The following is a 13,749-nucleotide window of genomic DNA, read 5'->3' as shown; positions in this document are numbered from 1 at the left end:
AAGGTACCTAAAGCTGAAGTTCATAAAACCTGTGCAAGACAAGTTTTGTGGAAGCTCTGAAGGGGAGCTTTACGCAGTCTGAAGATGAAGGACTGGGCCCACAAACAGCAAGCTTGAACAAAAAGCCCAGAACAAAGCAAACAAAGCTGCCTTAGCTTGTAGTGAGTAGTATACTGTCGTTGGGTCAGTGCAATGGAAAGATCTCAGCATCTTAAAGATAGAAGAAGGGAACGTTTCCAGGGCTGCAAAGTATGTAATGATAAGGTGCCTGGGACGGGTAGTACAGTGCACTCTTAACAAGACAGGATCTGCTCTGACTTCTTTCTCCCCTTTGTTCAATGATGGTGTTTGGCTGCAGTAAAAGAACTCTTCAGATGAGTTGCAAAGATGCTGCTCTCTTCAGAAGCCTAAACCAGAAAAAGCCTTAGTCTTGCAGTAGTCCCATCATATCATAAACATTCCCTGCTCTTCCTGGAGAACTACCTTCTTCACCAAATGGATGTAGATACTGGTAAGGACTGTGCTTTCTCTACATTCTGTTACAGTAAGTTCCATAAAAAGATTTTAGTCCTCTCTGAGGACAGGAAGGTGCACTTAGCAGTGATGGGAGAGGACCACTCAGTTGTGCTTTGGCTTTAGACAACATCTCCTCTGCCCCACAGTCACATATCTGTAGATATTAGATTCTGTCTTGCTGAAAACAAATGATGCCCTCCTAGATTCCAGTCAGGACAGGCTGTCCCCTCAATCATTTTCTGAGGAACTGGGAACTTCAGTGCAAGAAAGACAGCCTCTCTCGTGGGGGATTTTACATCGTATTTGCCTCTTACAGTTTGGATTTGGGAGTAGATTGGAGCAAGCTCCTCATGTCTAGCAGTGCTGTTTCAAGATAATGTGCCATGCGAGCTGCATTTGTTTCAGCACAGCTGTTGAATGCTGAAATGGCAAAGTTGATATGTTCATCCATAGGGTTGTAACAGATTCCATAGCCATCTGGAACCACGGGACCAAAACACATCACACAGTCTGTCTTTGCTGGGACCTGTGGAGACAATGTGATTAAACTTCTAACTACCCAGGCAAAAAAATGCAGCTATCAAAGGCTAACTATGTCAACAGTAGAAGAAACTCCTGAAAATGCTCTAAGGAGAACCTTGTGCTCAGCTCCCCCTGCCAGCACACACATCTTGGATTCTGCTGTGTAGTAGCAGTGTGATTTCTTGTGGCTCTACAAAGGAGAAAACTCTGATATCAGCTTCTAATAAGTCACAAGCAGAACTTGTTCAGTAAGACCCGGAGCACAGCAGATGGCACCTAACTCCACTTGGTACCATGTGCACCAAACGCTTTTGGTTATCTCAGCCTTGGTTATGCTTGTGTTTTATGGAGTAGAGAAGGCCGGGCAGCTGCAGATTAGATCTGCAGTTTTACTGGGGCTGGTAGCAGTTTTAAAATACTGTGAAGAGATGAGGGAGAAATGTGGGGAAGAAACACAGTGGTAATAAATATAGACCACTTCCATCTTTGCTTAAATGAGTCCTACCTGGCTGGTTGAGAGATTGAAGTGCGTTGCAACAGCATATGCTGTGTCCATGAACAGTTCAGGCATGCTCACTAAATCCTCAATAGCTTGAAGCTTCAGGCCCAAGAGGTGGCGATCTATTGCATTCCCCCTTATTGCCTGTAAGGATGGAAGAGCAGGTGAAAACCTGTCTTGCAGCAAAGTGAGTAACACTATCATCACTGGGTCAAAAAAACACCAACAAAAAGTCCACAAAAAAAAACAACAAACCAACAGTAAAAACCTTTCTAAGTATCTATCCATCTACAAAGTTAGAATACTGGACATTGCTCAGTCTCATTTGTAAAGACTGTGAAAATAAACATACTGGTGGAACCCACTTTACAGTTCCTGCCTATGTGCTTTCTCTGGTTTAAGGTGTTTTCCTGCAGCTGTGGCATTAATCAGAAACGATGTCAGTGAAAACAGAAGCTGTTTTGCTCTTTGATTTTTCCTATCACAAGGGGCTCTTAAACAACTAGTTAAAGAGGAGAAAGCATTCGGGCAGTAGCATTGTTGGCCACATCACTGTGCCACAGAGATAAAGCTCTTTAGGTCTTGGATTTTTTTGTTTGTTTGTTTTTATTCATTTATTGTGTAAAACCTCAATGATGGTTGCACAGAGGTCACTTACCATATCTGTGTATTCCCTGTGGGCCTGGGTAGCTCTCCTCAGCAAGTCGGTTTTCACCTGGTCCTGAAAGGAACACACACATCTTAAGTTCTTCTACAGAACAGCTAACCTCCTTTCAATCATTCCTGTAGGACAGGGGTATTTCTGCCTTGTGTGTCTGTACTAGTGTTAATTTTAAAATGATGTTGTTTGGCTGTGTTATGTTATTTCAAGTGGAGTTCTCCATCCATCAGTAGTAAAACTTAAGGTGCCTAAGCAAACTATTAGAAGGGAGTTGATTCCTTTTGGGAGGATTAGAAACATCCACCTGTTGTTTCCCTAGCTTTCAATCCACTCAAAAGAAAGCTAAATTAAATCCAAGGTGAGTAACTGTATACTCCAAGATACGTTTTAGCTCAACTTGATACCAGGTGCAGTTCTGCAAAGCTGAAAAAAGCTGACATAGCCAAATAAGCATCTTTCCCTTATTTCCTGCTATGGAGTCCTCTCATGCTACTTCTCTGAAATCCTCACCGATTTGTCAGGGCTGTCCATGGATTGCACAAACTGAAGAGACTCAATGGAAGCAGAGCGGATGGTGTCTGTGCGGCCCAAACGGAACATCCTCAGTGAGGCGCTCTCATACGTGGGACAGGCATGGCCGTACATCCTGGGAGATGGGGAAGAGTCAAGCTCGTGTATTTGATCTGAAGGTGGGGAGGATGCAAAGCTACCTCCTGAGTTGGTGGTCTTACCTGTAATATGCTAGCTGCAAGGCCAGCTGGATGAAAGCATCAGGACTTATCTTCTCTGACTTGGGGAAGGCTTTCCCAAATTGATGAAAGACCATCACTTTGATATCCAGGTCTTGGACCATGCTGCAAGGAAAGAGAGAGGAAGCGTTCCTTCACCTGCTGCTTGTTTTTGAAACATAAATGCATGAACCTGGCTTTCCTGAGGCTGAGAAGGAACAGGCTACTTGGATCTACATAGGGACTGACAGCTCCATCACAGTCAGGCTTGATTAGACATGGAGGTGAGTTTTTCTGGTCATTGCTAAAAATCTACACTGAGTTAGATGGGCTTATGTCTGTGTGTATACTCCAGTGTCCCTAGCTGAATCTGCTGAAGCTTTGTTCTTAGCAAAAGTGGAATGGATAAACAATTGCCCCTTTTCCATGCCTTTCAGTTTCCTCTTAGCAGGTGGCATTAATGTGCTTTTCAGCTAGGCTCAATGTTGACCCAGTAAGTCATTGGAAAAACTCCCTAGCAGCAGTGGGGGAAGGAAGGCTGATGTGTTTGAAATGGGGACATGAGTTAAACCTTCAGTCACTCACCAGAACCTCTCCAGTGCTTTGTACTTACATGTTAAGGTTCTGTTTTGCCTTCTCTATGTCATTCTTGATTTCTGGAGTTATGTTAAACCGCAGCTTCTTGGGCATTGGCAAAGGAATCATTGGTGATCTCACCAGCTCGGGTTTCTTCCTGCTTAGAGAAATGATATGTTTAATCAGCCCTTTGACACAAGACTCAGCTAAACATAATGGCAGGGGCAGAAGTGCACAGGAGATTTGCCACGTGCTGAAAAACTCTTCACAGTGCTATTACAGTGATTTTTGAAGAGTATGAGTGAAATCTCTTTAGTGCCTCCTGCCCAAAAGGAACAGGTACCAGGCAAAAGTGCCGTTGACTCTGAAGAGTAACATTCCCTAAAAATGGAAGCAGCGTGAGCTTGCCTGCTCAATTCTCATTATAAATGTAAGAAAAGCCATCACCAATTAGCATACGATACCCTTCCTCAAGAATAAATTCTTGGTGGAGCTGTGAAGAGGCATGGTCTTGGGGAAACAGGTGCCATAACAGCTTTTCCTTATTTCAAAAGCTGAGGAATGGTAGAGCAGGCAGGACTCACGTGTATTGCACAATGTGATCCAGAATAGCAACGATGGGTGGACCTTCTGCGGGAGCGTGCTCATATACCAGACCACAGGAGCCATCTTCAGCAATGATGAACTATGAGAGATCAGGAAGGAAAATGACTAGTACATGAAGCACGAGCTATCCAGAGAGAGGTGTTAGTGCCTCACTGCTCTGGAACAGACTGGACAGTGAACCTATTCCTGCATGCTTCAAAGGTAACACACAGAAGTCTTTCAGCAGGCCTAGAAAGATCTAATACTACTGCTAGGAGTTTTGAAAAACTAACTAGATAGAAGTGTGCCTGACAGCTATATTGGTGTGCTCTGGCAGTACAGAGTAGTTCAATGGGTTTGATTTTTTTCAGTTGCACATGTAATACAGGAATAATATCACCATATGCTGACTTAGCCTTACTTTTGCATTACCTGAAACATCTCAGCTTTATCCCATCAAGGAAGAGTTCCAAATAGGAACAAAATAACGGAAAACGTGAAGGCCTCAGCAGAGATGGCAATCTTTTAAAGAACCACAGCTTTGATCTGTGAGCCAGGATAGGTGAACTAATAAGGGGGAAGCTCAAATAGCAGCTGCTCATGAATGTTCTTGATTGAATGGAGAATTGACCAGAAGGATGCTGTGGGATGGCAGCTGATGCTGGGGGGGAGTGGGAAGAGCAACAAAAAAAACCTGGGCAGCTTCTAGCAGAAACTGGAAAAGTGACAAGCCTAGGGAAAATAAAAGAAACAGACCTCCCTATGTTTGGGCTGCCTCCAAGCAGACAAGGCATTGTTCACCGCAGGCAGAAAATTGATTTACAAGGAACACAAAGAACAGCTACACTGAGTAAGCGTGGGCAGAGGCAGTAAAAGAAATGCAAAGTCCCTGAAGCAAGTTGAGTTGACAGCAAGGGAAACTGAAGGATCTCACACTGTCAGCTTCCACAGCTTATCTCCTCTGTTTCTCCACTCAGTGCTAGAGAAGCTTTCCTGCAAAAGGTGTCTTGGATTGCTTGGCCCCTTTCAGTCTCAGGAAGAAGCTCAGACTCATCTATTCAGAATCGTTTGAGATCAGCACTTACTTGAAGGGTTTTGTCGAACCATCGGTTCCCACTGTTCCAGCGACTGCCTCCACCGTGCAGCATCTGAGCGGCCACACGACTCATGTAGATGTCCTCAGACACCCGTGGCATCGGTGCATCAAGGCAGACAGTGCAAATGCTCTTCTCAATTGTACGTACAGATTCCTTGTTGGTCTTATCTGGGAGAAAAAAGGAACAAAAAATAAGAAAAGGGAGTTGAAAAGCTTTCGAGTGGAGAGAGACTGGAATTTGAAAGAGAAGGTTTGAAGGAGCAGTGTTGGATCCCTATGGTACATCAGTGTAATATGTATTATTTAGGGATGTAAATTGATAGCAGCTGGGTTAAAGATGAATGTATACAGTTCCTTCCTTTTCTCAGGCTGGATGGGTCCTGGGCAGCCTGATGTAGTGGGTGGCAACCAGCCCACAGCAGGGGTTGGAACTGGATTATCTGTAAGGTTCCTTCCAACTTAAGCTATTCTATGATTTGCAATTCTTACAACCCAACAAACTCCAGGATTTTGGGTCTAATTCACCAAACTTCAGCTTTCACTCATGTACCTTCTACAACAGATAAAGCAACAGTTTGCAATGCAATCCGGTTGCTGCTTTGGGGTGGGAAGTTCATGTACATGTTTCCAAAAGCTTTCCAAAGGAAAGAATTGAGCAGAGCACAGCAGTGAGGTTGGTTTTCAAACATTTGTAGTGTTCATTAGCACTTGGACGTTAGGGACTGTACACACCTTTCAGAAGGTTGTTGTAAGCTTTTGCCCAGCTGTTTCGGTGGTTGGTGGTGAGGATTCCAATAGGTTCTTTGTTTGTTTGGAGGGAGGTGTTCCAGATCTTCTCCAGCTGAATAAAGAGCTGGTCGGTGGTAAGGGGGCTGCCGTCACTGTTGTACACATCCAGCTCAAAGAACTGAAGATGAGAACAGACAAGGACATAGGAAACGAAAGAAGATCTTAATTATCCAGCTGCCAAAAGAATGAGCTGTCACTCTGAAGAGGTAAGACCTGATCAAAGAACTCAGTTTGAAAGCAGACCTTTGAAAGGCATTCAGAATTGACAGACCAACCAAGTCCTACTTTCCTTTCAGGACATAAATACAGTCCAGGTTTTAAGAAGGTTGAAAGCCGTGGTAATGAGGGCCAAAACACAAGGATTTTCTATTTCCTAGATTTGCCTACAGTGGTAGAATTTGTTACCAATTTCCAACTTGAGTCCCAGCCTCCTAAGTCTGGGCTTTGAGAGACAGGGGTTGCAGGGACAAGAAAAAGAGGTTTCTGCCTCATCTCTTGCTTACACAGGTCTATCCCAGCTGTTGTTCAGTTAAAGCCAAAGGGAATAAAGGAAGCAGGAGTGAATCTCTGCTGAGGCAAACCTTGTGGGCAGAGTTTCTGTTCCATTTTCTCCAGCAGCACAGCTTACTGAAAGGGACGCATGCATCTAAACAAACCTCCTTGAAAGTCCAGGAGCTGCTCTTACCTGGAAGTTGTGAACCACTGTGATGTGTCTGGATTGCTTCTTGCCCTTGGCGTAGTTGACAATGGAGTCCCGCTTGGGCCCAGGAATGCGGCAGGATGAAAGGATCTGGTAGTACTGGTTCATGCAGAGGGGCTTCCCACCCAAGTACTCCACTGGGAGGGTCTCACTGAAGATATATCCAGGTATGGAAGAGAAAATATAGCAGTGAGAGGGCCTGCTTTCCTCACACAAGACAGACACAGAACAGCCACTGCGCAGCCACTATCACCTCCAGCAAAACCTAACCGTGTGTGCTGATGGTATACAAAAGGCTCATCTTTTCCCATTCCTGCTGTGTTAGCTGTCTGCTAAGCTGAATTAAGAGCCTGGTAATACTGGGAGATGTATTGTTTCCAGTAAAACAGCAGAAGGAAGTTTTCAGCTTTAATCTAGTGGGCCAGCTATGATGAATCAGCTAAGAGTTAGCCTCAATGGACCACTTTAGCAATATATTCCCATTACCCTTTCCATGGTTGGCCCCGAGCCTTAGCTGAGTTTGGATGCAAAGGTATGATGTTGGTTATGTGTTGGCAGATGCTATTTTGGGAACATAAATAAGGTGTATTCAGTTGGTGCTTAGAAGAGAGGGAGTGGGGAGGAGCAAGTTTCTCTAAGGCTAGCTGGAAGATGAGCAACACCAGAAACCCAAAAGAAGAGAGACAAATTCCTGCAGCCTGAGCTGTAACTTGTTCTGCGGGCAAACAGAAGTATGTAACTCCACAAGACTGTCTGGCTCAATCCCTCTAAACATGTATGCATGCCAACGAGAGCATTAAGGTAAACAAAGAACATGAAGAAAGTAAATTTATTCTTTAGCAGTGGTAACCCTGACAGCTAGCAGCACATATTGAAGAGATACTGTAATCAGCATTGCTGCTAGCTGTAAGCTTTTTATTTGGAAGGGAGATTCATTGACTAGGGTCAGCCTCTCTGTGACAGTAAGGAACACCTGAGAAGTCAGAAAAGTTGCTAACTCACTTGTCAATCATGGTCTTGAAATCCAGGATGCCCTCGATCAGCTTTGCAGCAAACCTGGAAAAATATCAAATGTAACAAATTGAGATTCCAACACAGGGCACCTGGGGCAGAGGAGCTAGCTAAGGAAGAGGAGCAGCAAAGCCTTCTCTCTGCTCTGTACAAGTTCATCCCTTCTGCCAAGCCCCTGTTGTGTCCATCTCTGGTTAGCTGATACAGCCACTCTGGGGGTGTGATTTCAGATTGCTGGACAGTCCAGCCCTTTAGCACAATTATTACATAACAAGGGAATTCTGGACAACTCTCAAGATAGGGTGTAGTCTGAATATATAAATAACCCTCTAAAAGCAGCATTTTCTACTGCTGTGTGATGATTTTTCTCCCATCCAAGTCTTAGCATTAAAACAACATGAAGGGGACTTCTGCCCTTCCCTGGCCAGAGGCCAGCTCTGAGTTTCAAGCTAAGCTGCAGCTGTACATCTCTGCATTGAGGACTCATCAGTGCTGATCTAGCTCCTACCTGCTTCATGTTCTGCTGCTAATGCAGCCCTAAGAGCACTCCTTTGGCAATGGAGGATCTGAAACAAATGCAGGCGTGCTGCATACTGACACTGAGGTGTTGTGTTCACTAGGATCAACAGAAACAGTTCTTAGTGACCAGCCACATCAAACTGCTTTGCTTGGGAGTGACAAGTTGGCCTTTTCTGACCTGGGAGCTCTGAACCACACGTGGGAGGAAAGGGGCAGGAGGTCACTGTGACAAGAGGTTGCAGTCAGCTGAACTTCAAAGGCTTTAAAGTAGTAGCAGCATTTGGCATCTGCATGCAGTGTCATCCAGATTTGCTCAACCTCCCCATCCCTAGTAAAGATCAAAGTGACTCCAAGAACCTACGGGCTGTTAAACAAACACAGCACGTGTCTTCCAAGGTAGTTTTCAGTGAAAATTTCCCAGCCTTACTGAAAAATCTGAGGAAGTAAAACAGCAAAGAAACAGAAGTCAGGGAGTCATTTCTGAGAGGAAACAGCCTGGGAGCAGAGTTAGAGCTTCAGGGGAAGAGCTTTGTTAGCTGACTTGTTTCCAGTCTCTTTTGACAGACTGAGGACTAAAGAACACTTTCTAAACTTGCTTTCTGATTTCTGAAGCTTTAGTTTCAAGCTATGCTGTCAAACTTCTTTATGCAGTCACAAAATAGACACTTTGAACTGTATTTTCAAGGGTAGCCCAGATTATTGTGTGGCTGCTCAGTTCCCTGGGGTGGAACAGTGGTAGTTCTCCAAGTCTTATCTGCTATCCACACAAAAGTGAATACAAGCAAAACTTTTCAGAGGTGTTTGTGTAATTCTGTGTTGTCCTTGTAAGGCTCACCCTCTGTACTGCTGGTCAGGTGTATCCAAGGAGCAGATACAGCTGACAGCAGCAGTGCTGCCCTGGTTGGTACTTCTCATTTGCAGGGAGCAGCAATAACTGGGCAAGAGGTAGTCCTGTGTAAAGGTCAATGCTAACGTTTTGCAGATGGAGTTTGAAACACACGTCTACAGTGGTGGTTAAAAATTAAAGGGAGGGAAGAGAAGATGTGAACCAGACACTGGTTCAGGAATGAGCAAGAGAATCTGCTGCAGATGGGCAGCGGTGGGCTGGTTTTAGCTGTGGGACACTGATGCTCACTGGCAAAAGACAAAAGGCAGGGCAGAACTGCAAAAAGTTCTGGTCATGGAGAGAGACTGGTGACTGTTGGTCTTCTAACCCATAAATGAAATTACAAAACAGGAGACAGTCCCTGCAGCAGGTTCCCTTGTCCCTCAGAACTAGCAAACTTTCACACCTAGGCTAGTCTTCATGCCTCCTTTAATTGCACACACAGTCTTACTGCCTTCTAGCTTTTAGTCAGTCAGATATATCCTCACAGTGCCTCCAGTCAGGGCTGTCAAGCAAAGACAAACTTAAGTTTTGAGTCCCAGTTCAGTGCCTGAACCACCAGACTCTTCACCTTATAGCCAGGATTCCTTACAGCCTACCAGCCTTTCTTTATCTGTACAGCCCTCTTGCACAGCATGGACAGGCTATAGCATGCCAACTACTCCCAGTCAGCCTGAACACCCACCCCCAGTCCAAAAGAGGTAGCTCATCCCATCTGAAGCCCAAGGGAAGGCAGAAAAGGACTTTACCTGAGCTGCCCTTGTCGATCCTGAAAATCCTGCTTAGGTAAAACCACACCAGGGCTGGAGTGAACCACAACTGGCAGGCGATACTCCAGGTAAGCTGTCTTCAACCACCAGTCCGAGAGCTGGCATGGAGAAAGGCAACATGCAGGCACAGCATCTGCTGCTTTTTGACCCAAGCCAAGCTGAACGCTCTCAACACCTTGACCGCAGTTCTGCCCCACACTTTGCAAACAGACAGTTTGGGTTTTATGTTTTGTTTATGGTAGAGGGGCACTGGAGTGAAGCATTAGGGGCTTTTGATGCAGGGCTCAAAAAGGAAGTTTCCTTCAACTCCTTAGTGCCAGCTTTGTGATGCCAACAAGCTAAGGGCTTCAGCAGCCACAGCCAGGGGCAGTGACCCAAGCCCTGGTGAGGGTCGTGCACATCTTAGGAAGGCCAGCAGCAGGCTGCTCATGAAGACAGTGCCATAAGAACGCAGATCCCAGCGGACGCTGGAGAGGCTTGCATCAGGCCTCTCCCCCCACACAAAGCCTGGGGCCAGAGTCCCAACCTACCCAGTTCTCTGTTTTCCTCGCTCTCCTCTCCAGGCCTTTCTGCAGTCTCTCCCCAACACCTCCTGGCTTGCGGAACTCAGCCACCAGCTCCTGCGTGTGGTTCAGCTCCTCCTCACTGATGATGGGCTGCAGGGTCAGCAGGTAGCGGTCCAGCGTCTGCTGAAGTGGCGGCACGGGGAGAGGGGGCAATGCTTCTTGATGAAGTAGAAATCTGCCTGGGATCTTGCCTAAAGCTGTTGGCTTCAGCAGGCCATAGGGCCTGGCCTGTAAAGCACAAAGCAAATGTCGAGACAGAACTTCCCCCTGATGTGCATGGGGTCACAAACAACTTGGGTCTGGGAGTCCCCGTCCCGGATTCTGAAGGTATCTCATCAGAGGAACGGAGCACAAGAAGCAATGCAAGGTGTACATCTATGACTGCATGCTCCAGCAATTTCTAATCTCTATATGGTTGTAAGACGTTCAGAAAAGCTGCAAGAGAAATCTGATCAATCAGTGCAGGAAACACTGCAAGGATAATAACACATCCCTGCTGTCTGGGTGCCTTCTAGCTGAGTATCTCCATGTTTCTCAAGTCAAACTTCCATACCGTGGGAAGTAAGTCACGAAAGAAACTTAATCTTAGGTAGTCAGAAGCCACGTAATTGCTTCTCAGGATACACAATAGAAGAAGGTCAAAAAATTAAGCAGAGCTCTGTAACAAAACAAATTACACTTTAGGCTTTTGGAAGGTGGGAGGGGGGGCAGATTTAGTTAAGGTGAGCTAAGCCTGAGGCAGGATTAAAACCCCTCTGCTTTGGCCAGGGATGGTCTATCACAAGTGATGGTCAGGGAAAGACTGGCTGTGTTGGCCTTTGGGCAGTGCTTCTTTGTGCTGGTGAACCTCCCAGTCGGTGGAAGCCCCAGCAGTATTAGGACAGCCTCTATTCAGTTGTACCAGTATGGAGCTGTTCAAATTATAGGAACCTCTGGAGAGGAATCACTGGGAGCTGTTCAGGAAATTGTGGGTGATGGAACAGGCTTTGGGAATCAGACAGGTGAGTGAAAGCCTTAGACAGCATCACACCAGGTGATCTCCTTTTCTACAGGAGTGTGGGATGCAAAGTGCCTTTTGCTTAACCTTATTTGCAAGGCAATAAGAAAGTAAGTGCCCCCATACCTCCCAGCTCCCAGGAGTTAAGCAGAGAGAAGAAGAAAAATCTGCAAAGTGACAAAGCTTTCTGCATGGTGCTGAGCCCTCAGAGAAAGTGCACTATGCTCTTTGCAGGACACGATAAGAGCCATGTGATCAAGGTTTGGGGAAGGAGGGTTAAAAACAAGAGAAGGGGGAATTACTCAAGCATTAAAAGAGAGGGGCTGGGAAGAAATGAAGGGAGTTGATCGTGGCAGCGTGAGGATACCGTACCTTCTCTGCTTGCTTCTGCTTGCTATCCATGGCTGGGAGGACAGAAATGATCGTAAAGCTCTCCCTCGGCCTGTCTTGGTTTCCTCTTCCCCCTGACAACGGGCTGCCCGTGCAGGGCGTCACCTGATTAGCAAACTGCCACATGACTGCTCCGATCAGAGGGCTCAAGGCCAGGCACAGGTCAGGGAGAGCTGGGGGTAATCACGCCATCGAATGCCATGAAGGCACCTTTCCAGGAAGCCCTCCCTCAGTCACTGATTGTCAGCCCTGCACTGCCCGGTCTGTGCCTGCTGACTGCTCTTCAATCAATAGCTCTGGGTCCCCAGCCATGGCAGAAATGAAAGCATTTGGAGCTAAAGATGATATCTTCCTGCTCTTCTTCCATGCACGTAGGATCATTATTGCGAGACTTTGGGAAGTAAAGGGTTGTCAACCCTTATAAACAAAAAGGTATCTCCAAAGCAGAGCAACAACATGGTGCAGTCCCAAGGTCTATTACGCTCCTCTGGGCAACTGAGGGGCAGACAGAAGCAGGCTTTAAACACAGCTAAGGTCACAAGCAAACAGAGAAAACCCCACACTAAATTAGTTGAAAACACAAGTTAAAACACAGGGTAGATTTATGTTTTCTCTTTTATGTCTGTCCTCTGCTCGTTTGGATCGAGGTCAAACTCAAATGTTTGATACAAGGAGGAGCAGTGATCACAGCTGAACAGAGGAGGCAGCTGGCAGCAGAGATAGTGAGTAGCCTGCCTTTTCCCCACAAGCACCGGGGAAACAAACACCAGCAGAGTGCAATGTGTGTGGATGGATCCAGCCTGCAGGCTGGCAATGCTCCCAGGCCACGTTCCAGTACAGCAAGTGACCTTTTCCAGAGTGTGTAAAGCTGATGCGAAGTCCACCTGCAGGCTTGGGGGCGGGATGGATTTCAGAGCGGTGTCTGATTCCCAGCACAGCCACAACGTGTAGTGTCAGATTGTGTTTGTCTTTTTAAATTAGAAACTGGAGCCCCCTCCAGCCCTGAGGCAACCAGTGCTGAGAAAGCACCTCATGGAGTGAATCCACAGAGCTGACGCTATCCTACACTGCCTCCTGCCCTGACATCCACAACGGTGTCAGTGAGCTCTGACAAAACCAAGGGCTGGGTGCTGCGCTTTGGCCGCAACAGCCCTACGCAGTGCTATAGACTTGGGGCAGCGTGGCTGCAATGGTATGCAGAGGAAAAGAATCTGGAGCTGAATGTGAGCCAGCAGTGTGCTCAGGTAGCCAAGAAGGCCAATGGCACCCTGGTTTGTATCAGCAATAGTGGAGCCAGCAGGAGCAGGGAGGTGACTGTGGCTCCATACTGGCACTGGTGGGGCTGCACCTCAGTGCTGTGTTCAGTTCTGGGCCCCTAGAAAGACATCGAGGCTCCAGAGCGTGTCCAGAACGTCTCTTCTCAAAGGAGCAGTGCTGCACTGACGCAGCTGCCCACCCTGCATAGCTGCTGGGGTCACCATGCATGGAGGTGTTCCAGACCCGCAGAGATGCGGCACTGAGGGACATGTCGGTGGGCTGGGGTTGGGCCTGGAGATATGAGAGCCGTTCTCCAACCTTAACGGACATCTTGCCCAGCAGCGATGCAAGGCCCAGGCGGGCCTCAGGGCCTGCAGGCTGCCATCCCCTCCCTGCACCCCTCAGCGACACGGGGACACCACCCGCGCCCCCCGCTCCCCTCAGGCTGGGAGCGAGGCCCGGCCGCCATCTCACGCACCCCGCGCTCCATCCCGTCCCTCTCGCCTCGCACTCACCGCCGCCCTCGCCACGCAGCCCAGCATGGCTCCGCTCCCGGCCGCCGCCGCCCGCCGCAAGGACACCGGCGACACCGGGCGCCGCCGCCCCGCTCGGCCAATAAGGGGCGGGGCCGCCACGCCGCCATCTTGGTGCGGGGCGAAGCCAGCTCCGCCATTTTGGGAA

The 13,749-nt window shown here is 47.4% G+C and overlaps 1 protein-coding gene across 2 annotated transcripts; it reads right to left on the bottom strand.

Moving 5' to 3' along the window:
* CRAT (carnitine O-acetyltransferase) lies at window positions 1-13,741 on the bottom strand. Of its 2 annotated transcripts, XM_042878936.1 has the most exons (15): window positions 13,584-13,741; window positions 11,794-11,896; window positions 10,389-10,652; window positions 9,838-9,956; window positions 7,675-7,728; window positions 6,658-6,823; window positions 5,916-6,090; window positions 5,173-5,351; window positions 4,087-4,187; window positions 3,540-3,659; window positions 2,930-3,052; window positions 2,709-2,844; window positions 2,196-2,258; window positions 1,544-1,681; window positions 1-1,042 (listed from the first exon to the last, which is right to left on the bottom strand). In XM_042878936.1, the coding sequence occupies exons 1-15, from the start codon at window positions 13,739-13,741 to the stop codon at window positions 827-829; spliced, it is 2,115 nt and encodes a 704-aa protein (XP_042734870.1). In that variant the 3' UTR covers window positions 1-826. The 2 variants fall into 2 exon arrangements, with proteins under 2 accessions (XP_042734870.1, XP_042734871.1); XM_042878937.1 differs by lacking the exon at window positions 11,794-11,896 and having other exon boundaries at window positions 13,584-13,628.
* Window positions 13,742-13,749: the final 8 nt, after the last annotated feature.

Source organism: Lagopus leucura, unplaced genomic scaffold (assembly GCF_019238085.1).
Source record: "Lagopus leucura isolate 7727_CA_CO unplaced genomic scaffold, USGS_WTPT01 Super-Scaffold_100022, whole genome shotgun sequence".
Lineage (NCBI taxonomy): Eukaryota > Metazoa > Chordata > Aves > Galliformes > Phasianidae > Lagopus > Lagopus leucura.
This window is presented reverse-complemented; position numbering and strand designations above follow the sequence as displayed.